This window comes from Eublepharis macularius, chromosome 6 (assembly GCF_028583425.1).
Source record: "Eublepharis macularius isolate TG4126 chromosome 6, MPM_Emac_v1.0, whole genome shotgun sequence".
NCBI classification, from domain to species: Eukaryota; Metazoa; Chordata; class Lepidosauria; order Squamata; family Eublepharidae; genus Eublepharis; species Eublepharis macularius.
Genome location: NC_072795.1, coordinates 87,227,634 through 87,251,761, shown reverse-complemented (window position 1 = coordinate 87,251,761; position 24,128 = coordinate 87,227,634). Strand labels below are relative to the sequence as shown.

Below are 24,128 nucleotides of genomic sequence, written 5' to 3'. Positions count from 1 at the left end.
CCCATTTCAGCCTGGATTGGGGCTGAAACGGCCCGGATCGGGCCTCTGACGGGTGGTGGATCACTCTCCCACTCAGCAGCAGCCTGATCCTGACCATTTTGGGGCCCTTTTCGGCCATTTTCAGCCCCTTTTTGCCATTTTGGCCCCAATTTTGGCCCTGAATGGCCAGGATTGGGTCCAAAACAGCCAAGATAGGTGATGTCAGGGGGTGTAGCATATGCAAATCAGTTATGCTAATGACACACTTCCGGTGATGTCAAGCGGTGTGGCATATGCTAATGAGTTATGCTAATGAGTTCCTCCAGCTCTTTTTCTATGAAATGACCCCTGGATCCAGGCATGACTGAATTCATTCTTTTCCGACCTGAGTCATGTCCACAGCATTATTCAACAGGGTGCCATATGAATCTCTTCTGGTAGGTTATTCCAAAGAAATGGTCCAGCAACCAAGAAGGCCTCAGATCAAGTGGAGGAAAAATGAACAATGTAGAGTTGCCAGGCCTTCTGTTATGGTGGGAAGCCTCCTGCCAGCAACCCTTTTTGCCCACTGCAACTCTGAGCGATGGCAGAAGAAAAGTAAAACAAAGTTGGTGTTGCATATTGTGTGACATCACCTCTGGGGAAAACTTAAGGGGTTTTACCATAAAGCAATTTGATATCCCTTACAGTTTTCCCCAGAAGTGACATCATGGTGCACTTGCCACTGGTACTCTCCATGTTTCTAATCCCCAAGCTTCAGCCTGTTCCCAGCTATGAGAAGATTTGCCTTAAAGAAGCTCAACTGGCACTTAAGCAGTAGTTGGTAAGAAGCAGGAGTCTCTCTTACCTTCCCTTCTTTACAAGCTGTGCCCTTCTGAACCATGGATGGATCAGGAACATCTGATCCTAAGTCAAAATCAGTAGTCATACATAAAACACCCTGTTGGTTCTGGATGTAAGCTTCGGGAGGAAGATTATTAGGACTGAAAGATGTACAGTGAAGCTTCCCACACAAACTATTACTGCAAAAAAGGAATTAAAGACATTTATTTATTTATATTCAATTTATATTCCACCCTCCCCACATCAGCAGGCTCAGGGCGGATTAAAGACAAACATAAGGATACGCATGGGAAAAACTTAAGATAAGGGTGAAAGCAAAATCAATGAGGCCATTAGTCTATTGTTCATATAAAGTGAGGGCTTTTTGGAAGGAAGTGGGCTTTTGTCTTTCCACTGCTGTAGTATAATCTTTTAGCAACTGTGAGGGCATGGAGGGTCAATTTCCATTGATATTTGGTTAGGTTCTATGAGACAGGAAAATAGTTTAAAAGCACATATATCCTCAAAAATAAATAAGTAAATTAATATGAGTAATGAACAGTTGCTGAACTTGACCAAAAAGATCATGGAGGATGTTTCTGCAAACCAGAGACTAAGCTGGCGTAGCCTCTCAGCTAAACATGCCAAAAGGGAGTTTAGAGAGCCAGAACAGAAAGGCCTCGGAGAGGGGCAAGAAACTAATAAGTAAAATTTTAAAAATACAGTACAGTACAGCATATGACTTGGTGTAGATTAGAAGCCGTCTAACCCATATCAATAGATATTGCAGTACAGAAGCATCTGAGAATGGCCCTTAATGGACTGGGACCTACATATCTTCGGGACTGTCTTTCCCTGTATGTTCCCCGGGGGACCTTACACTCTGTAGATAAACATCTGCTTGTGGTCCCTGGTCCCAAGGATGTTCGCTTGGCCTCAACCAGGGCCAGAACCTTTTCAGCTCTAGCTCTGGCTCTGGCCTGGTGGAATGCTCTCCCCGTTGAGACCCTGCGAGACTTACTACAGTTCTGCTAGGTCTGTAAAACGGAGATGTTCCTCCAGGCCTATGAGAGTGGTTGAGGAGCTGGTGAACTATCCTGCTGGTCCCTTGCCTGTATTCCACTTTTTCCTCCACTTTTTAATAAGACCTGTGGATTTTATTATTTTTTGTGGTTTTTATGATTTTATGATGTTGTGACTCACCCTGAGCCCACTTGGGGGAGGGTGGGATATAAATTGAACAAAATAAAAAAAATAAAAAGAGGGTCTAACTTTACAGAAGTGAAGATATAGTTCAAAGATGGGGTGTACTGGCTGAGGGACAACATATATTCATATGTATGAAAAAATATAATCGCTATTTTCAATTATATTTTTTAAAGATAAAAAGTAGCAAGAATGAACTAACACTTTTTATGTTCCAAGTATGGATAACTTTGTATGGTGTTAGAACTTGTAAGATAATTAGTTAGCCAAAACGTGTGCTCTTATCAAGTGGGTCAGCTAACCATTGTTAGACGATGATTCTAAAAACCTATAAATATGGGAAGTTTAACTGATTGGGAGCTTCTTTTCCTTGCTTTTAACCTGCTTATCTTTGGGTAGGATACTTTTATGGGCTCACGTAATTGCTGTTTTTTAATTATCTATGTAACACTAAAGAATGGTATTACTTTCTGTTGATTTCGTCAATGTTAAAAATGCAATAGTTATGATTTAATAAAAAATTAAAATAGAAGCAGAGATTCTCTTATAGAATCACTTGTGTACGAGATCCACAACAAACCTAAAACATTGTTGAAGTGAAGAAAATGATCTGATATAGGAAAGTTAATGATACGCCTAGAGCCTATATCTAAATCAGGCCTGACCAGAGTCACCCAGAACCATACCTAAAATACCCTGTTGGTTCTAGATGTAAGCTTGAGGAGGAAGATGTGCAACAAGCTTCTCTGTACATAGTGATGAGCATTAAACCTCTGTTACAGGAGCAGGACATTTTTCTCCAGGCCAGTTGGTTCAAATTACTTAGTACTAATAAAATTTGCCATTCATTAGAACAACTTTTGACTTAAAACATGAAACTTTATAAAAAAAAATCCTGAAAACATATTCAAAGAAATTTAGCCCCCAGATAAGACAGTGTTTAAACACAAACACAAGAGTAAAAGCAGTGGATGTCTTACGCCTGGGTACATTTAACAAAATTTGTTCCTGTCATTCCGCAGTTGCCAAATCTGTCTCCTTTACTATTGGCAGTTTCAAAACAAATATCTGGTCCTTTTTTTGTGCCTATAAATACAACACATAATAAATTTATAAAAAATAATCAACTTTTATCAATGCAAGCACTTTTCTGTGTGGAATATTTTGCCATGAAGGACCACTTATCCCCACACTTTTATTTATTCAAACATAAGGAGCAGGATTATGAGGAGCTCAAGGCAGTTTATGTTAACACAACCTGATCTGGAATATGAACAACACACAAAATCTTACAACTTAAAACAAGTTTTAAATAAGATCTATGCTTAAAGAAATATAAAAACCAGGCAAAATCGAATAAATAAATAAATAAAAAACCAAGCCAAGCATTTCAACTTAATATTACAATGCTGTCAGTTTAAAGGCTCTCCTGAAAAACACTTCCTTGCAGTTTCCTGATAGACAAGGAACGCTGCCAGAGGGGGAAAGAGAGATTCAGTCAGGCTGAGAGGGACCAAAAAAAGGATGTGGACAAAATCAAGAGGGTGTAGAGGAGAGTGATGAGGATGATCAGGGGTCTGGAGACTGAGCCCTACGAGGAAAGGCTGAGGGCCTTGGGAATGTTTAGTTTGGAGGAGATTGAGGGGGGACATGATTGCTCTCTTTAAGTATTTGAAAGGTTGTCATTTGGAGGAGGGCAAGGAGCTGTTCCAGTTGGCAGCAGAGGGTAGGACGCGAAGCAATGGGCTTAAATTACATGCACAAAGGTACCGGTTAGATATTAGGAAGAACTTTTTCACGGTCCGAGTAGTTCAAAAGTGGAATCAGCTGCCTAGGGAGGTGGGTGAGCTCACCTTCACTGACAGTTTTCAAGAAGAGGCTGGATGAATATTTGTCAGAGATGTTTTAGGCTGATCCTGCACTGGGCAGGGGGTTGGACTAGATGGTCTGTATTGCCCCTTCCAACTCTATGATTCTATGACCAGTTGCTCAGCCTCACCCTCCTCTGAGCCTGAGGCCCTGAAGGAACTTTTTGTCTAGGGAAAAGGACTGTGACTCACTTAGTCCACATCAAGTGAGGTTTGTAGTGCATTTTGTTATACAGTATGATTTGTTCACTGTGATTTTCTCATCATAGCTGCCTTTGCAAGAGAAAGGTAGAATATATATAAATAAATAACATTACCCCTTGTGATACAGAAAAAGTCAATGAAGGAGTTGAGTAGTATTGCCAACATGAGGCTGGCAACCAGTGGGAGACTCACCTCAGGGTGGGGAGCTCGCTGGCAACATAATGACATTGCTGGTGACGTGTTGACATCAATTCCAGGATGAAAGTGTGCATGGATGTCACTTCTGGTTTAACCAGAGTTTTGACAATAGTACAGCATTGTTGGCAACATGATGGCATCACTTTGGGTCACACTGAAAGTGATGCTATCATGTTGCAGGCGAAATGACATCTGAATGTCAGGAAGCCAGTAATCGCTCCCATCCTCCTATTTTCTTTCTGCCACCTAGCTGACCAGTGGCTGGAAGGGCCCATGGCGGGGGGGGGGGGCAGGAGCTCCCTCACTCCCAGGGAACATAGCAACCCTAGAGCTGAGGCAGAGCTCAAAGCTCTTAGAGATGGTACAGTCCCCAAGGAACACAGTTATCATACAGTGTTTTACAGGAGGAGATGAAGGTCCCAGACATGGAGAGTTTTAAGGCAAGAACCAGTTCCTTAAAATGAGCTCAGAAACAAATGCAGTAGGGCCAATGAAGATGTTTAAGAATTGGTATTGTGTATTCAAATTGGCTAACTCCAATAAAAAGACTAGTGGCTGCATTTTGGACGGACAGAAGTTTCCAAGTTTTTAACAGCAGCCACATCACAGTAATCAAAGCTAGAGGCCTGCCTACCTGTTAAGATCATCAGTAGTGGTCTTGCTTGAATTCTGCCACTCTCTGTAATAAAGTGTGGGCTTCCAGAGTGAGAGAGCATATTCTCTGTTGTAGTGCCCAATTTGTGGAACTTCCTCCCTCATCTGTTTGCCTCACACTCACTGCTGAATTTAAGAGGAACCATAATAACATTCGATTTCATAACATATACCGCCCTTCAGGATGACTTAACACACACTCAGAGCGGCTAACAAAGTATGTTATTATTATCCCCACAACAAAACACCCTGTGAGGTGGGTGGGGCTGAGAGAGCTCCAGAGAATTGTGACTAGCCCAAGGTCACCCAGCTGGCTTCAAGTGGAGGAGTGGGGAATCAAACCCGGTTCTCCAGATTAGAGTCCCACGGTCTTAACCACTACACCAAACTGGCTCTCATGTGAAGCCATTTTTATTTGCTCAGACTGTTTGTAAGCGGTTGAAGTGTCTGATGCACGTTTCATTTTTTGACTTCTCACTGTGTAATTTGATATTGTTTTTAATGAGCTTCTGCAACTGATCATAGAGATTATTTTAACTGCAGTTTATTGGGTTTGTTTTTTATATGCATTGCTTCAAGCATTTTTTGTAAGGCAGCATAAAATTATTTTATATAAATCAATAGCATCTCAACTGTGTCACATGGCCCATGATTCATTTAAAACATACCTTTTCCAAAAAGGGATTCACACTGAGAATCGTAATTCTGACAAATTCCATTATAACAGTACTCTTGCATATTGTTACAAGGATTGCCATTCATGATATACACGTCTTCTGGGCAGTAGGCATAAGATCCATTGCAATATTCAGGGAGATCACAGCCGTTCATTTTTGGCCTACATTGTACTCCTGCTACTTTGAACTAGAAAGAGAGCATTTAAAACAATTATAAGCATAATAATGCTATGATATTAAAACACAGTTTCATGGAAGGAACAGGAGGAAAAAATGCCTGCAGCCACAGCTTAAGAAAGAAAAGGTGATGGTTGATAGTTTTAAAAAATGGTTGCTAGTTTCTTCACTGCAGGGGATCCCTGTACCTTCATTTGTTTATTTATTGTCCAGCTTTCTCACTGAGACTCAAGGTGTCTGCAGTATTAGCTGTATTGAGGAGAATATGGTAGGAGATAACAAGCTGGCTATTTTTCTACTAATTTTCTACTAAGGGAAACAGTTAATTTCATAGTTAATTTCCCTTCATGCTGTTCCTGGGGCTGTCCCCTATACCCAAAGAGCAGCATTTTGGGGAGATCTGTAGACTGCTGGGGTGGAGAGAGACAATAAAATGAAAAGTTAAAGAACTCAGTTAAACAAACCAATTTAGCAATAAAAACCCATTACAATCCAGTAGTCCTTAAAAACCAACTAGGAAGTAGGGCAGAATTCTTCGTAATACAAAAGACGTGAAAGAGGGAAGACTAGAAGCTCTCGGAGGAAATTTCTATTTGAAAGATAGCTATGGGGGAGGAAGGTTCAGGAAAAACTTACACTCCATCTAGTTGAACATTCTGTTTCCCACAGAGGCCAACCAGAATCCCCCTGAAGCAGGGTCCCCACAAAGCCTTCCCTTCAGCCATGGTATTCAGGGTTACTGTGATGGACAGGCCTCTACTAGAATTTTCCATTCTGAAATCTTGATAGATTTTCTTTGTTTGTGGCCCAGACTACTTTCTATTTAGCAGAAAGCTTGCTAGTTGCACAAAAAAGATATCTGAATGTGAGTCAAAGATTTGGATGTATGCCCAGTATATCTGTTCTTCCACTTGAAACTATGAGTCTGTCTCTCTACACGAGACATACATGGGGATGCTCAAGTGTAGGGAGATGCAATGTTAGTCGGGAAGCATAGTTTAAAAAGACAGAGCTGAGGAGATCTATTCTCCGAGGGTTTGTTTATTTCATCTTTGCCTCCCTGAATGCTCTGTCAATTTCACCTCTACAGGAGGGTAGATTTAAAAGACAGAGCCACGGAGATTGCTTCTTAGAGGGTTTATTAATTTCATCTTCGCCTCCCGAAGGCTCTGTCAATTTCACCTCCCTTTAGGGAAGTGAGGATGGAATTAACAAACCCTCTGAGGAGTGATCACCATTGGCTCCGTCTTTTTAAACTACCCTCCTATAGAGGGGTCAAATTGACAGAGCCTTCAGCTCTATCTTTTAAAACTACACTTCCTGGCTAACATTGTGTCTCCCTACACTTGTGCGTCCCCATGTAAGATGTCTCATCTAGAGAGACTCTGAGTCTTTGGTTGAAGAATTTGAGTAAAAATGATGTTTGCTGTTCTATGGAAAGTATTGCTCTTATCCCTACAAAAGGGGAATGAAAGTAACACTGAAGCCTCCTTGCAATCAGCCACAGTTATGTTGTAAAAAGAACTTTTTGTTGTAATAAGTCTAATTAATATTTAGAAAGACACACGTGGACTGGACTTACTTTATTTCTTCAGTCAGGGACCTGAACATTTCTCCTTTGGGTGGAAAAAGGTTTTAAACAGCCACAAGTAACTCTGCACAGGTTAATTCAGGTATCCTTACTCCTAGTGGTTAGGCCTCCTCTCTTAAGGCCTTGTCTGTGCATCTGGAAGTTCCATTTAGCCATAATAACCAATAGGCCAATGGCTATCATAGAGAACTTTGTCTAATCCCTTTTCAAAGCTATCTAAGGGCCAACTACATAGTATGTTTTCTAATGTGTTGGGACAGGTCTAGACTTACTTTCCCCACAGCCATGCAGCAGCTATGGGGAGCAGGTCCACACCGGCCTGGTCTGGCTTGGGAACATGATGTGGGGGGAGGGGCTCCCGCCTTCCAAACAGGCTGTTTTCATTGAGCTGAAATGGTCCCAGGGAAGTATCTGCCTCATTTTGGGGCTGCTCAAAATGAACCTCGATGTGACTTGTTAGAAAATGTAATGTGCATTTGGACCTTACATACAGTCCGTTGACAGATATTGTGGTTTGCACCCAACCAACTGTTCAGCTGGTGAAATGGGGGGAGAGGCTCTTTCTGATTCACAAAAAGGCTATGGCAGAGACCCATGCAGATTAAAAGACACATGGAAGGAGGAGGGGCAAACTGGGGCAAGATCTTCCATCTTCCCTCTTGTAAAACTGGAAAAGCTGATAGAATCTAAAACCAGATACCCAATACTATGAATAGGCATTACACTACACTGCAGAAACATACTATGCACGCAAGAGATATTAATGTGCACTTGGGATTATCTCCTTTATGTTCTCTAGAACAGCTCACAGCAAACTGCACAGTACTATCAAGCTTGTCTCTATTCCAGAGCAAGAACTACAATATGGGGGGGGGGGGAATAACACTGAATCTGCAACAAGATCTTTCACAAATTTAGCTTTTCTGAATAGATTTCCATAGGGATGATTAGATTAATTGTGTACCATCATTTCCTAATCACAAATGATTACTGCCTCTCACTGTAAAAGGAAGACATTTAAGCCTGCACAGATACTAGCATAAAGGGCTAGCAAGCAAGTTCTTGCAGAAAGTAAGTAGCACCTGCTTGGTTATTTTTGGACAACATTTCAAAGACAATTTCTTTTGAGGCACATGCATGCCTGTGTGTGTGTGTTGCACTTCTAAGCATATAATTGCATGCTTGGTTATTACTAAGCCTATGGAGTGCTCATGTTTTGGAATTATTAAAAGCAAATTTAAAAAGAGAAAAAAGTATCCCTGAATTATGGAGAATAATCTCAACATTTGATTGAAAGACAGTTAAAAACTTGTGCAAAGAAGATGGTCAAGCCTACCTTACAATTGTCACAACATAAACCTTCTGCACATTCTGACCCAGACTTTAGTTTGCAGGTGGCAGCATCACAGCAAGGGCTGGAACACTCCTATTAGGAAAACAAGTTCAGTTGGTGTGAAGATCATAGTGTTAAATTACATTAAGACAGAGGGAGCAAGAAGTAAAGCTTGAATAGTGTGGTCTTTACCCCTAGCCTTCTCTGACTGACAGACTTAACCCCAAGTGGCTTCTGAATGTAGAAAGTCCAGCACCTATCAGGGAAAAAGGAAAAGCACAGTAGGGGCAGGGCATAGGGGAATAAGGTGGTTCAGGGAAGAGGATCAAAACTATTGACAGGTGTAACACAGTCTTCCTAGATATTTATAAGGTTACAGTAGATAATTTAGGAGTGCAGAGAACAGTTAACAGCCAAGTTTCCCCCATAAACTGGACTCTAAGATACCAGAATCTCCTAGCAAAGGATTTATTTCCGCCTACTCCTCTGGAGCTAAAATCCTGTCTCCACCCCTTTATTGTTTTTGCTGGTTCTCTCTCAAAAGGCAGTCTCTGAGGGAGGATCTCTCCAGCCAAATGCTCAGGAGACACAAGCCCTATCCAACTAAAAACAGCGTCTCCTTTTTCTCTCACCTTCCCCTGCCCCCCCCAAAACCAGCGCCTCTAACCATTCCATGGATCTTGATTGGCTACTAGCTGCTCAGCTCACACAACAAACGGGACTAAAGGGGACTGTTGTGTTTTTTTCCAGAAAGGGCAGGACTTTTGCCCATTCCTCACAGATGACAATTATAGTGCCAAATTGTCAAAAGCAACTTAAGTTAAAAAGACCACTAAGTCCAACTCTTTGAAAACTGACTTTTGACTAAAATATTTTGAAATGCATCTCCACACACACTACTGGTTTAATTAATCAAGGATTTTTAAAGCATGTATTTCTAACTATTGTGGATAATATGGGTAGCTTTGCACATCTGAGCAAGGCCTTCTGGGAGGTGCCACCCTGCAAATGGGAAAGATCAACAACTACCCATACACGTGCATTGTCTTGTTGCCAAGTAGGCCCCCTCTCCTGCTTTAAGGCCTGCCATGAACTGTGTTAAAGTTTCCTGCATTACTGTTTCACTGCTGCTACACAAAGACTGCTTTGCACGTGTGTTCTGATACACGTGTCAGTTTCCTGCCTGCGTGTCAATTACCTTGCTGCTGCAATAGACTGTGTAGTTTACTGACTCCATGTTTGGATAACTGCACAAAGGACTCTCTTCCTGGGCAACCCTGCCCTGACCTGTATCTGGACTTCCCAGTGTGTGTTTGGACTTTATTACAAGTGTGCCCCGTGCCTGCATTGCCATCTGCCACGGACCGTGCCTGTTCCCTGCCTTGGACTGTGTTTTAAAGTGTTGTTCCCCCTGCCTCCATGGAAGCCTGCCTCATATGGGCCCAAGCCGCTGCTAGCAGCCGGGCGCCTGCCGGGGAAACCTCCAGCGAGCCTGGCTAGGCGCTCCCTGGTCAGTTCCCGCCTGGAGCCTCCCGCGGGCCGGTCGCCGAGCTTGCCCTCACTACCGGGCAGCCTGCTATCCAGCCCCAGCCATGCCCAGCCGGCATCCATGTTCCTAGGCAGCTAGAAGACCCTGAGGAAGAGACTGCTTTGAGAAGCCATTTCGGCGAAGCGGGCACACCACGTCCGCAGCGAGAGTACCTCGCCCCACTCTGCATATCTTAGGAGCCGCCCCGGAGAAGGAACTAAGTGCCGACCATCCCAAGCACTTAGAGAATGCATCTCAAAGAAACCTCCGCATTCCAGAGCTGATGACATCAGGACAAGCCCTGTCCGCTGGAACATCCTTTCAGCCCACTTGGATTTCCCCCTCCCTCTTTTGTCCCCTCTTCCTGAGGTGTCACTTATCACAATCTGATTACCAAAGTGGCCCATCCAAGCCATTCAGTAACCCATTAGAACCTTTGTTTTAAACTGTGAGAACCACCAAGTAAAGAACCAGCCCCAGGGTACGTTTTGGGGTATTTAAGCTGGTCTCTCAGACCACACATTGCTTAGGCCATTCCCATCCAGAACCCCTCGCTGTCTGTGGCTTAGGCCATTCCCATCCAGAACCCCTCGCTGTCTGTGGCTTAGGCCATTCCTATCCAGACTTCCTTGCTGTCCGTCTGTGGTCCCAGTGCTGGCATTGGGCCACCCTCGCTGCTGTGTCTCTGCTTCGCTCCAGGATAAGTGAGTATTCCCCCTATCATCATTGGGAACCAGCTAATGCGAACGTCTCTATATTTCATACTCTGTATTTCCTAGATCTTGTGTGTTTCTTGTATGCGTGTGCAAGTTCAGGCTTACGCCACATTGTTAGACAATACACGTGTTTTGAACCTATTTGTAGTCTGCCTCTTTTTCACTAGAGTGTCTGGGATCGGGACCTCCGTAGACATAGGTTAAGATCCGCGCTAATTTTAAGTTACAGACTGCTACAGCTAATTCCCCATTATAATAAAGAGCAGTTCTGGTAACAGTTTACTGGTGGAGAATATGCGGGCATAACCCAGTTCGTGTGAATGCACGTGAGTCGACACGCGTGTCTTCAGCGAACTGACTTAGAGGAAAATTTTCCAGACCTCAGTGTAAGGAGCGCAATTTAGCTCAGGGAATTAAAAGTCTGAGTGTGTGTGGCTCTAGCGAGCATTTCTATCTTGTGGGTTGGCTTTTCCCCCATTTCCTCCTTCAGCCAGCTTTGGACTACTTGCCTTTTGTGGTGCACTGCGAGGCCCTCCAGCCGTTATAACCGGTGTACTGTGGGTAAGGACCTCTGAACTGGTGAAGTTCCTGGCCACTTTCCGGGCCGCCTAAACGCGTCTATGTGGGTGGGATCCCAGAAGTAGGCTCTAGATATATACGCATATATACATCCTGAAGCGGCACATATAAAACTCTCTTCCGCCCTCCCCCGTCTCTCCTAAGTCCGTCCAAACCCCGTTCCTGCCAGCACTTAGGCTTCAATCCCCGCTCCGGAGGAAACGTGAAGGGATTGATAGTCCGTTCGTTCAGTCAGTTTAGCTTTGGGAATCTGAAGCCAGGTTCCTGAAGCCCCGCGGCAACCGGCCGCACCGTGCTTAAGAGTTTTAAGGTAGACTCTTGGGCGCCTTTCCGCTTGCGAGTTTTAAGTCAGACTCGTGGGCGCACCTCGCTTGGGAGTCAGTGGGACTCTTGGGCGTACCCTGCTTGAGAGTTAGTAGAACTCTTGAGCGCTTTTTCCGCTTGGGAGTACAGTAAATTTACTCCTGAGCACTTTTGCTTGGGGACTTGCAGAGGCAGTCCTTGAGCGCTTTTGGTCTTTTGGTCTGGGCTTGGAGACAGTTTAACCGTTTGTCTCTGAGCACGAGGCCTGGGGACACTTTGAGTCTAGTTCTTGGGCAGAGAGCTTGAGAGCATTGTAGCTTCTGAGCAGAGGCTTGGAAGCACTTCAGTTCCTGAGCAGAGGCTTGGGAGCATTTCTGGTTGCCTGAGCAGAGGCTTGGGAGACCCCTTAATTGCAGTTTCCAAGCAGAGGCTTGGGGACACTTTTTGGTTTTCTGAGCGCATAGGCTTGGGAGACCCCTGAGCTTTGGCTTCTGAGCAGAGGCTTGTGAGCACTGAGCGTTTTTTTTGGTTCTTGGGCTTAGAGAGCTTGAGAGCACCTTCTGAGCCAGTAAACTTTTCCTGGTCCCGTGGCTTGTAGGCAAGCTTGAAACGGGAATAGGAATTTTTCCTTCTCCCCCGGTGGAGAAGAACCGAGTGTAGGACCCTTAAAAATACCCTTGTGAACCTAATAGTAGGACCCTTTAAATACATCCCCTGGTAAAAACCTGTGTAGTACCCAGTTTAAAAATCCTTGAGAACCGGAGGGAAGGATAAACCTCCCAAAGGAACATAGAGAGGAAAAGTTGTTAAAACCCCTAAGAATCCAGTGTAAGAATCCCCGAGGACCCGAAGGGAAATAACCTCTGAACGGCCCCTAGACGGGAAAACTTATAGGGAGCTCAAACCGCCCCACCCGTGGTGTCGCTGATCCACTCTTTAACCTCCCCCGTGATCAGCCTTAAACGAAAGTAAAATGTACCGGGCAAACCCCACCGTGCCCCGTCTGGAGAAGTGGCTAGTTAAGAAGGGAGATTGCCCGTGGGAAGCCGGTTCCTTTAAGGGACCTGACCCGCTCCAAATAGTTAGAAGCGCCTTCCAGGATTTTTGCGAAAAGGAGAAACCCAAGTCAAGTAAAAAAGACAGATACGGAGCTTGGGCACTTTTCACTGCCCTACAGGACAGCGTGTCCCTAATTAATAAATTGCAGGTAGCGCAGGAAGATAGTGAGCAGGAAATAGAGAAGCTCAGAATAGCCCAGGACAAAGAGAGGAAGGAGCTAGAGGAAAAAGCAAAGCGAGAACAGGACGCCCTGCATCTAGAAATCCAGAGTCTCAGGGCCAAACTAGCCGAACAGGAAAGAGACCATGAGGAAAAGACAGTTGAGTGGCGCGCTGAACGCGTCAATTTCATATTAGAAGAACAAGGACTAACCGCTGCCCTCCAGGACGCTCAGCACAAGGCTGAAGCGGCCACCGCTCGTGCCGACATGGCTGAGCATGCAGTAATTGAGGGACAGGAAAGAATCGCTAAGCTAACCCATGCCGCCCAGTTCATGGCAGAGCATAACCACTCCAAGGTAACCTCCGCTGATCACTCCGCTTGTAAGAGGGAGCTAGAGGCCCTAAAGCAGCACCTGGGAATGCAGCAGGCCGTAATTTCCGCCGTGCATCCCGCAGCCCTCTTGGCCCTCCCCGAAGGTAGTACCGACAGCTGGTCATCCCCTTCGCCCCAGCCCGAGGAAGCCCCACAGCCCCTCCATCCAATAGCCACTAAAGAAATTGTCTCCATGGACGAGGATGGCAGAAAGACAGACCGGGTCGTTAAAGAAACCCGCAACTGGAGGCCCGACGAGCTCCAAGCCATAGCAGATCGCATGGGGCCCCTAAACCGAGACACAGCCATCCAATGGTTCACTCACGTAACTACCTCCCAGCCCTCCGCTAGTGGTTCCGATGTAGCCCAGCTGGCCCGCCACTGTGCCAGCCCCGAAATAGTCACAGCCCTTAATGCCTACGTGTCCAACCGAAGGCTGGCCACCCGCAGTCAGTATGGGTCCATCAAAGAGTTATGTGCATTCCTATGGCCCACTAAGAGTTTAAAAGCCCTATACATTGCAGAATCCCAAAAACCCGGAGAGGACCCAGAGGCATATTTAGCCAGAAAGCAGCTCCTCGCTGAGCTAGCCGATGAAGTAGATTTAGACGCGAGCGATGTACCCGACTTCGATGAGCTAGAGTTCAGAAGAGCTGTTATAGATGGTCTCAATAGCTCCACTCGCCTGGCCCTGGCAGGAGTAGAGCCCGGGAGCATCTCATGGGGAGACCTGGAAGCTCGCATCAGGAGCATTGCCGGCCTGTTGCGAGAAACCGGCGCCATCCGCCATGTGAAGTCCCCGGCCTCCCGTAGGAAGGAGAGCGAGCCGATAAGCGCAGTCACTTATGCCAACCATGGCCCCCACTCCCAGTACCGACCGCAGGGACGCAACCCGTACTCGGAGGCAAGGGGAGGAATCCTGTGGGGAAGGAGTAGCAGTTTCAACCGGGGAAGAGGGCCGAGGGACTACCGCCCGGGAGTCTCCTTTGCACCCACCCCGAGTTACGGCTCCTCCGCCCAGCAGGGACCCCACGAGCCCCGATCACAGGATGCGCCCCTAGCCCCTTCTCACTCTCGAGCATCGCACCCGTACAACCATCAGGTCTACCCACCTCCAGATCAGTCTAACGCTTGGGGAGCATCACAGGGCGACCACGAGGGCTACCGGGACCGCGGCAGCACGCCCCAGTCCAGGGACCCCCTCCGTTGGGAACTGTGGATGCGCCTCAAAAACATTGGAGCGAACATGGAGCTATTCGATGGGAAGCCCACGTCCGTTCTAATGAAGGCGATCATGGAGTGGGAGGACCAGCAGCAGCCCCCAGTACCCCCGTCGGCACCCCCTTTACCGCCAGACCCTCCCTTCTCGAGTCCCCCGATAGCTGCGGTCCGGGAACGCCCGAGCCCCAACAACCCCTTTAGAGAAAGGGCCACTTTCACCGACCAGGGTGTAGGATCAGAATAGGGTCGCCCCGAGTCCCAGTCTCCCTCCGTGGGCATAGTTGCCAAACTAAAGCCGGACACATGGGGGAGACCGACAGTGAAGGCAGGGATCGGGACTCCCGGGGAAAAGAAGAAGCCTGCCACCCTCCTCATAGATACCGGAGCTTCACTTAATATACTCCGACCCACCTTAGTTACAAAGGGAACTCAGACCTCTACTACCATGCAGCTCGCCGGTTTCGGAGGCGGCATGCAAGAATCCCCGGTCTGGCAGGACATCCCCCTCTCCGTTGGGAACCTGGCCACCCGGATTTCGGCATGCGCAAACCGGGGAGAAGATGATGGACTTTTGGGCATGCCATTTTTCCGTGCCGAGGGACTGACCATTGACCTAGCGAATGGGCTCCTGTGGCGCATCCCAGGAGGCCCAGACTTTGTCAATGCAATCCATTGGTGCGCTGCCCTTAAAGCCCCCCTTCCTCTCGCCCCCATCACCGGAGACCCCTGGGTCCAGGACTTTCCCGAGGTTTGGGTGACAGATAAGGCCGAGTGCGGGACAGTGAAGGGCGCCTGCGTCCTGATAGAAGGAAAGGACCCCCCTCCTCAGAGACAGTACAAGTACCCAGCGGAAGCTGAAGCAGGGATAGCCAAGACTATAGAAGGACTCCTTGAGTGGGACGTCATACTCCCGATGCAGTCCATCTGCAACGCCCCATTGTGGCCAGTTCTAAAAGCAGATGGAGTGACCTGGAGAATGACGGTCGACTTCCGTGCCCTGAATGCCACCACCCCTCCAGTTGCCCCGGTTGTGGCCAAGTACAACGAGATCCTGACGGCCATTGCCGCTGGGTCCCGGTTCTACTCGGTCATAGACCTGGCCAACGCTTTCCACTCCATCCGGTTGCATGAGTCTTGCTGGTACAAGTTCGCGTTCACTTTCCGCGGCCAGCAATACGCATTCAAGCGGACACCCCAGGGATTCCACTCCAGCCCTAGCATTTGCCATGCCCATGTAGTTCAGATGTGGGAACGCCTCCAACCTTCCTCGAGGCCCCACGTACTGAGCTACGTGGATGACATTTTGGTCCACGCCCCCACAGAAGAATTAGCTCGCCAAGTCACGAGGGAAGTCCTAGAACTCCTCCGCAAGACTGGGTTCAAGGCAAGCAGGGAAAAGGCTCAATTGGTTCAGACCAGTGTTAAGTACCTGGGTCTGACCCTGGGACCCGAGGGTCGCACCCCGGACGCCCAGCGAATGGAGGTCATTTCCAAGCTGCCTGCACCCACCGACGTCCCCTCCCTTAGAGCCCTTCTAGGAACCTTCAACTTTTCCCGAGACTTCATCGAGTCCTTTGCAGACAAGGCTCGCCCCCTTTATGCTCTCCTTAAGAAGAACACTCCCTGGGAATGGGGACCGGATCAACAGACAGCCTTAGCCGAACTGAAGCGCAGCCTAGCCGCAGCCCCGGCCTTAGCCCATCCAGATGTCACCCAGCCATTTTTTATCCAGCTAGCAGTCTCGGATAAAAGCATCGGAGCCACGCTCACCCAGCAGCAAGCGGGAGCCGCTAGAGTAGTAGCCTATGCCTCTCGTAATCTAACTCCGGTCGAGACCAAGTTCAGCCCATTCGAAAAGACTTGCCTTGCTCTAGTTTGGAGTCTGACCCGCTGGGAATTTATCATAGGAGGCTCACGCACAATAGTTCAAACCACTCACACGCCCCTCAAATATATTCTGTCTGGCAAAATACAAGATGGACAAGTATCTAACGCCCGCATAGCACAATGGACCCTAGCCTTGGTCAATCGCGGAGTAGAATTTAAAAAGGAAGCCACTGAGCCACCAGCCCCCTGTGGCCTGTTAGTATCCGGGACCGAGCATGAGTGCCCCCTGGACCCGCCACCGCAGGTTGTTTGGCCAGTCACTTGGGGAGTCCCACTAGAAGAAGCCCGGCTGAACGGCTTCACATGCTGGTTCTGCGACGGCTCCTCCTTTCACGTTGGAGGCTCCCCTCGGACAGGCTACGGCGCCGTGCGAGTGAGCGACGCATGCACTCTAAAGGGTCCAGCCCGCCCCCATTCCAGCCAAGCGGCTGAGGTGCAAGCGCTTCTGGCAGTGCTTGAGTTTGAGCCCCCAGAAAGCCCACTTGCCATTTACACAGACTCGGATTGGACGGCCAAAGCCGCCACGGTCTGGCTCCCGGTGTGGCAAAATCAGGGGTGGAGAGCTAGTGATGGGAAACCCGTAGCCCACCTACAGCTATGGCAGCAAGTGGCCACGCTCCTTCAGTCCCGCACAGGCCCAACGCAGGTTACCCATGTTAAAGGACACCAAAAGACAAACTCAGAGACCGCTTATTGGAATGACCAGGCAGACCTCGCAGCCAAGGCAGCCGCCACAGAAAATGCTCCCTTACCGGAACCAGCCACCGATTGTCCCCTCCACCCTGTCACCACCCGGGCACAAGCCCGCAGCCAGGCTCAGGGAATCGCAGGAACGCTAGACCTAGCACAACTGCAGATATCTGACCCAGAAGTAGCTGACCTCCTAGCCGCAGGAAGAGATCAGACAGGAAGACTAATGATCCGAGAAGAGGAAGGCATAGTTTGGGCAGTAGATGCAGCCGGTGAACGCCACTGGGTAGTGCCACTGGAAGTCAGGGCCGACCTGATTCAGTTTGTCCACGAGCAGGGACACCGAGGCAAGGATCTGACTCTGGAGAGGGTCAAAGAGGTTGGTTGGTGGCCTAGCATGCGTACCGAAGTAGCACAATGGGTGGACAACTGTCTGTCTTGTGCTATGGTCAATGCAGACCCAACTGGACCTAGAGCTCCCCTCCAGCATCAGAGAATTGATGGACCCTGGGCTCGTATACAGATTGACTTTATCGGTCCCCTTCCTCCCACTCCCCGCGGCAATCGCTACTGTCTCACTGTCATAGATCCCTTTAGTAAATGGGTCGAGGCATTCCCGTGTAAGCATAACACTGCAGCCACCATGGCCAAACTACTGTTCAATAATGTGTTTTCGAGATGGGGCACTGTGCGAGTCATGGATTCCGATTTGGGCTCACACTTCATTGGAGAAGTAACCCAGGAACTTTGCAAGGCGTTAGGCATCCAACAACGCTTTCACAAAGCCGGCCATCCCCAGGCTTCCGGCGCCATAGAAAGAACCAACCGGACCCTCAAGGAGGCTCTCCGCAAGATGGTTCGCTCCTCCGGGAGAGACTGGGATGAAAAACTCCCCATAATTCTAATGGCCATCAGAGGCACCACCGCAGTTCACGGGCTCACGCCCCATATGGTCATGACAGGACGGAAAATGCAGCTCCCAGAAGCCTTCTGGCTAGACACGCAGCTCCCTTCTGATATGCAACCCGTAGTAATTAATGACGCCTGGGTTCAGGACCTCATCTCATCCATACACGCCGTCCACATGCTAGTGGCCCAGAAGTTAGGCACAGCTCAGAAGGATATGGACCGCAAACTAGGATGGGTCAGGAACCCCAGGCAGTGGGAGGAAGGACAGCTCGTTTTATATAGAAAGTTCTCACAGAAGGCACACTCACTAGCCGCCAAATGGCAAGGCCCCGTCCCAATCACGAAAAGAGTCTCTCCAGCCGTCTATCAGGTAGCTATCCAGAGGAAGACAGGAGGCACTTGGCTAAAATACTTCCATGCCTCTCAATTAAAGGAATGGAAAGGGAAGCCGCTCCAAACCGCCCCGCCAGTATATGACCCTGGGGGAGCCGCCGCCAGCCCAGCCCCCCTCTGCCCAGTGATTCGCCAGACGTCCCTTCACCCTGGGCCAGAGATACCCTGTGTCCCCTTAGACCAGACCTTTGTAGCTCTAGTATAAAAGAAACAACAGAATGTGTAGATGTAAATGTAGATGTGAATGTCAAACGTTTTTTTTTTTCAGTTCTATTCTTTAACTTCATTAGGCGGGCCCCACAGTTGGGACCCTTGGGGGAAACACGGCAACCAAAGCCAAATAGGACCACCACTGAGAGTGATTCTTAATTGGATTTTAAGCCGCGTGTTCGGAGAAAAATTACACAGGCAAAAGAGATTTGCTGTGTGTGAAAGTGTTTGGAGAGGCTTTAGCCCAAAAGTGAATGCAGTCTTCCAACGGTGAAACCACCAAATAAGGTGATTTCTTTGTTTGAAAACATTTCACCCGCCGTGCTGGTGAAGATCCCGCATCTACGTAGATTCGGGGTCTCACCTGCCAGACCCACGCTTTCGCATGATGGTCGGCTTTGGCTTTGAGGGCCGTGCCTCCCCTGAAGGAAACCCCCGTCAAGCCCGTCAAGCCCCTCTTTTACTAATGTTCATATTCGTCATGGTGAGTTGCTATACGGCGCCACCAGTTAGTACGCTTTAGTGCAAAGGTAAAAGACCCGCCAGTATTTTGTAAATATGTTACCTCTGGAATGTGTTATTGGGGTGCGTTCGCTACGCACAAGGGGCAGCGTGCCTCATTTACATAGCCAGGATCCCCTGCGCCAAGATGACCCCCGAATTACCCAGACCCAGTGGCGCCGGCAGATCTCGGCCGCCTTCGCCGCTTTTCGATAAACGCCGCCGAGCGCCCTCGGCTCCACTTCGGCCCTTTCCGCCAGCAGCCGCCCGCCCCACGTAATCTTTTCCCTTGCCCGTACCGTATAAGGGAAAAGAAGGGGGGGAGACATACTGAAGTTATAGTGAAGCCCTGCCAGGCCTTCCAAGTGAGGGCAACCCGAAAGTACCCCACACCCGTATGCTTCTTGCTCCTTATATTTTTCTTGCTCAGTGTATTTTTCCTTTTTGCCCGGTGTATCTTTTTTTTCTTTTAACTAGAAGATGGCGCCTCCCGAGGGAGTCCCTCCAAAAATTGGTTGTCCTGCAAATATATGACGAAGGCCTATTTTTGAAAATTAAAGCGAGGGCCCCCGTCTGCAGCAACCCTTATAGTTAATGGAAACCGCTCTCTAGTTTTTTTTTTCCTTTCAAAACGGCAAGGCCAGGCCGAGCCGGACCGATAGCTCTCAGCCCGCAAAATAAAAGCAGCCCGCCACCGAGCAAGGGGCACCTGAAGGCCACATAGTCTAGACACCCAGGGACCCCTGGGGCGAGTTTGCATAATCCCGCCTAACGTACAGCCGACCCTCTCGACGCAAAGACGTTACCCTCTGAAATATACATGCTTTAGGAAGAAGCCCCCGCACAGGAGTTCCCCAGAGCAACAAGCTGGAAGGCTCGCTTAGTGCCCCTGGGACTTCTCGTTCGAACCCCGCTTAACATACAGTGCTGGCAGAAAAACACCCTTCTTTTTCCCTGCTTTACTTCATTCATTTTGCTGCAACGAACTCAGGGAACCTGTACTTATATCCGCAGGTCTCCCCAGGATATTTTCACCACAGAAAGGAAAGGAAGGCCAGGAGATGAGGCACCTGGCTACTCTGTGTTTGCTCGTGCTGGCAGGCACCCTAACAGAGGGACGCCCGTCCAAATTAATGCCCTACCCCCACTGGAGATGTATCAATACACTAGCAGGGAATGAAATGATGGTCTGCAAGGTTGTGCAGCAGAATAATATGACCACCCCTATGGAGCGCACAAACTTCCGCAGTTGTGAAGAGCAGTGGATCCGACCCCCAGAGCTTGTTATTTTGTGTGTGGGAGTGAAAACCATGTCCCAAGAACTAGTATGCTACTCGCCTACTGACACTGTGTCACCACTTGCTCCGATCCCTTGTATGTTTCTCCCCCGTATCAGGCCAGCCCCCACCGCAGTCCCGGTGGTAGACAAATATACCACCCCTGCCAACTTCGAAACCTCGCCATTTGTCACTGAGGCTTTCGGACCATACTGTGAAGTTGTTTTTGTGTCGGCCGCAGTATGGAAGGCAGGAGACCCCTTTAGAATGACCATCCTACTAGGCACTACTACCACTGAATCTGCATCAGTCACTATCACGCCCCCTTCAGGCGCAGTTCTCTCCTTCGCTATAGAACACTGGGAGAACCTGGCCTGGATCGTAAAAGAGGAAGACCTAGCCAAACATGGTCCACCCGATTGGATACTGGTTCAACAGACGCCCGAATGCCAAACTAAGCCCCTAGTAGAGAAATTTCACCGGCTTGGGCTGCTCTTTGTAAATTTGACTCACGAACCAGGCAATTACTCCCTGCTGATCCGGACCCAGGAGACCCACACCATCCAAATTGACCCTTTGATTGCTAGCAATGAACAATTGAGCCAAGGCGGCACGCATATAGTGGGCTCCCATGTTTTGAAAACTGACATTCGAGAGAGAGTTCTAGTCCGCCCGCAAATGTCTTTAAAAGAGATCCGCATAGACTTAGCTGAGCTAAATGTAACCCAGAGGCTGCCGCAGTGCGCTCCCTATCTGGAGGCCGGTAGCAAGGGTTGGAATGCATGGCTACAACTGTGGATCGATCCCTCTCTCTCTCTCTCGCGTGCCAGACGAAGCATTGCCGACTGGACTGCTCCTGCAGCTGGAGGCTTAGCAATCCTGGATTCGGTCAACATTGAGACTCTCGCTAATAAGTTTGCCCATGTCACGACTAGCATCTCCGACTTAGGTAAACCGGTGGTGCAGTCCCTAAATTCCATTTCGAATGGGCAACACGAGATCAGCTCCATTTTAGTTAACTGGGAGAGTCAAATTGAAAGAGATTTTTCTCTGCTGCTCAAGGGAACACAGTCTTTTGAACGCAACATGTCAATAGCCATGGCATGTATGCAAGCCCAACGATTAAATCAGGCTGTGGCCATGGGGCTAATTTGGCAAGCCATGGATGGGCACTTGCCCCTGGAAATTAAAAGATTGATTATGCCCAAATTGTCACCCATAGAACTGGAGCTTGAATCCTGGTGGTCTCTCGTAAATTCCTCATTCTCACCGACCACCCAGGAGCTTAAATTATTTTTATTAACGGCCAGTGCGCACGAGTCATTCCATGTGTATCCAGTCGTGCCTCTGGGACTCCAAGTCAGCGACACCAAAGTCCTCTACGCCCGCCACCCCGACCATTGGGCCCGCTTCACCCCGACCGGATGGCAGCTCGTCAGCCTCCAAGGGTGCCAGCATCGAGACCAGACCGGCTTCTTTTGCCAAGACCAAGCCTTTGCACCGCATCACCCCTGTGTAGCCCCGCAAGTCGACGCCCTCAACGAGTGCTCTTTTGAGGTCGTCCGGGAGAACAGCTCCGCTGTGGTCTACCTTGGGAAAGGATGTGCCTGTGTGCGAACGGCCTGCGACTTTGTGATCCTGAACTCGTTCCAACTCAAGCCCGTGATCCCGGGAGTCAACCGCTGCTTCTGCAACCTGTCTTCGGTGGCAGCCTGCGACTTCACCTACACGGTACCGGTCTGGACCCAAGAAGAGATCCTGGTGGCACCCTCCATCTATCGACATGTGAAGCCCATCTCCCTTGGCATCGGTCTGGAGCTAATCCAGGAGCTCCTGACCCACCCCCAGCTCCACCGCACCCTCCAGAGCATCCAGAGGGACGGGGACACCACTGCTTTGGTTGTGTCCCACAACGGCAAAGAGATTTTGGACCTTGCCCAGCAGATTAAGACCACCAGTGAGCACTCGTGGTGGGAAACCCTCTTTGGCTGGAGCCCCACTGCCACTGGAATTTACAATTTGGCTTTGCACCCGATCATTGTTATTTTGGCCTTTCAAGTTTTGTTGTGTGCCTCACTGCTTTATTTGGGCTGTTGGAGCCGCCGACAGCTCCAGCAACTCCAGCTGTCTTACCGCCTGGATCACTACAATCCAGACCTCCTCTTGCCTTAAGGGTTGTTCTTGGCGCCCTCCATTAACCCTTGTTTATTTGCTTATGTTGTTATGAACTATGATTATGTTTTATTATGTGTACGGATCCTGAACCAGCCCCATGGACGCTTTGCTGCCGGACACCGCTCCGAGGCCCTCTTGTGGACTAGGGGGGGACATATTTCTCCGCCTCCCAGCCCACGGCCAGCCCTCGAACCGCCAGCGGCACTACCTCCATGAGGACTAGAACTGTGTGCCTGAAGCCCTTCTTGCCGCCAGCCGACCCTGCTCTGCGGATTGACGCAGACAGCAAGGGGGGGTGGAAGTGTGTTTTGGAGCACATGGACTAAGCTTGCTTGTTCTTGTAAATATGCAACCCAGTCTAGCAGCTGTACTGCGGACTGAGCCGTCTGTGATCTTTGTTGCCCTATTGTTTTATGAATTTCTTTCCATTGCTTTTATGAATTTTACTCCCATGAATTTAGCCCCGAACTAGTCCCTCCCTCTATTTGCTGCAAGTGCGCCCATGATCTTCCCATGAACTGGGACCCTTTTATCACCCCCTATTAACTTTATCCCTGTGAATTTGCTTTTAACCTTATGAATTGCCTTTTAACCTGACTCCCTCCGCCGAGGTAATCCTAGCCTATTTATCATTTTATGAATTTGGTTTTAACCGGGACCACTCCTGAACGGTCTCTTTTAAAGGTTGTTTTATTCATGATTTTAGACTCTATGAATTTGGTTTTAATCTGGCTGCATGAGTTAGCCTTTTAATTGTGAAGTTTATTTTTCTGCCCCTATGAGCCCTTCCGCCGCTTACCCTCATGAATTATTTCCTCGCACTTGCTTTTATCATTGCTGCTTTTATCTATGAAATTGGTTTTAACTTCCTGAATTATTGTTTTAATCCTATATATATATGTATTTATGGTTTTAATCACCCATGAATTGTTCCACCCTCGATGAATTGGTCTATGCCTTGCTTGCACATTTCACTTTTATCTTGTATGAATTGCTTTTAATCCTGCATTCATGAATTGACCCATGAATTGCCTTTGCTTTTAAACTTATGCTTATGAATTAATCCATGTATATGAATTGCCCCTGGTTTTAAGTGTTTTAATCCTCCATGAATCACGTATGAATTACCTCCATCCATGAATTGATCAATGTACACACACATGAATTATTGCTATTTATATGCATGAATTGCTCATTGCTGCCTATGAATTGCTGTTTATGTTGACTGTTGCACTTAGCACACCCCCTAGTGTGAACCCAGAGACCTGCAGCCCATTGGCTGATCCAAATTGCACTTATTCGGTTAGGTGGTTCTCCAAACTAAATTTTTGAGTGACGCCTCCTCCCCCTTCCCTTCCCACTCCTTCTTCGCTCGAAGCTCGACCACCGGACATTGCCGACCACCTCGCCTTTGAAGTCAAGTTCGGAGACCCGCGC

The 24,128-nt window shown here is 48.3% G+C and overlaps 1 protein-coding gene across 2 annotated transcripts in view; it reads right to left on the bottom strand.

Annotated features, from left to right (window-relative positions):
- Window positions 1-24,128, bottom strand: part of LOC129331788 (disintegrin and metalloproteinase domain-containing protein 9-like) — a 65,177-nt gene that overhangs the window by 11,758 nt on the left and 29,291 nt on the right. For both annotated transcript variants that reach the window (XM_054982295.1, XM_054982294.1), the window contains exons 14-17: window positions 8,713-8,802; window positions 5,600-5,795; window positions 2,988-3,093; window positions 827-1,001 (exon numbers count right to left, since the gene is read on the bottom strand). In XM_054982295.1, the coding sequence (XP_054838270.1) occupies window positions 827-1,001; window positions 2,988-3,093; window positions 5,600-5,795; window positions 8,713-8,802 (567 nt within the window). The remainder of the gene's footprint in view (window positions 1-826; window positions 1,002-2,987; window positions 3,094-5,599; window positions 5,796-8,712; window positions 8,803-24,128) is intronic.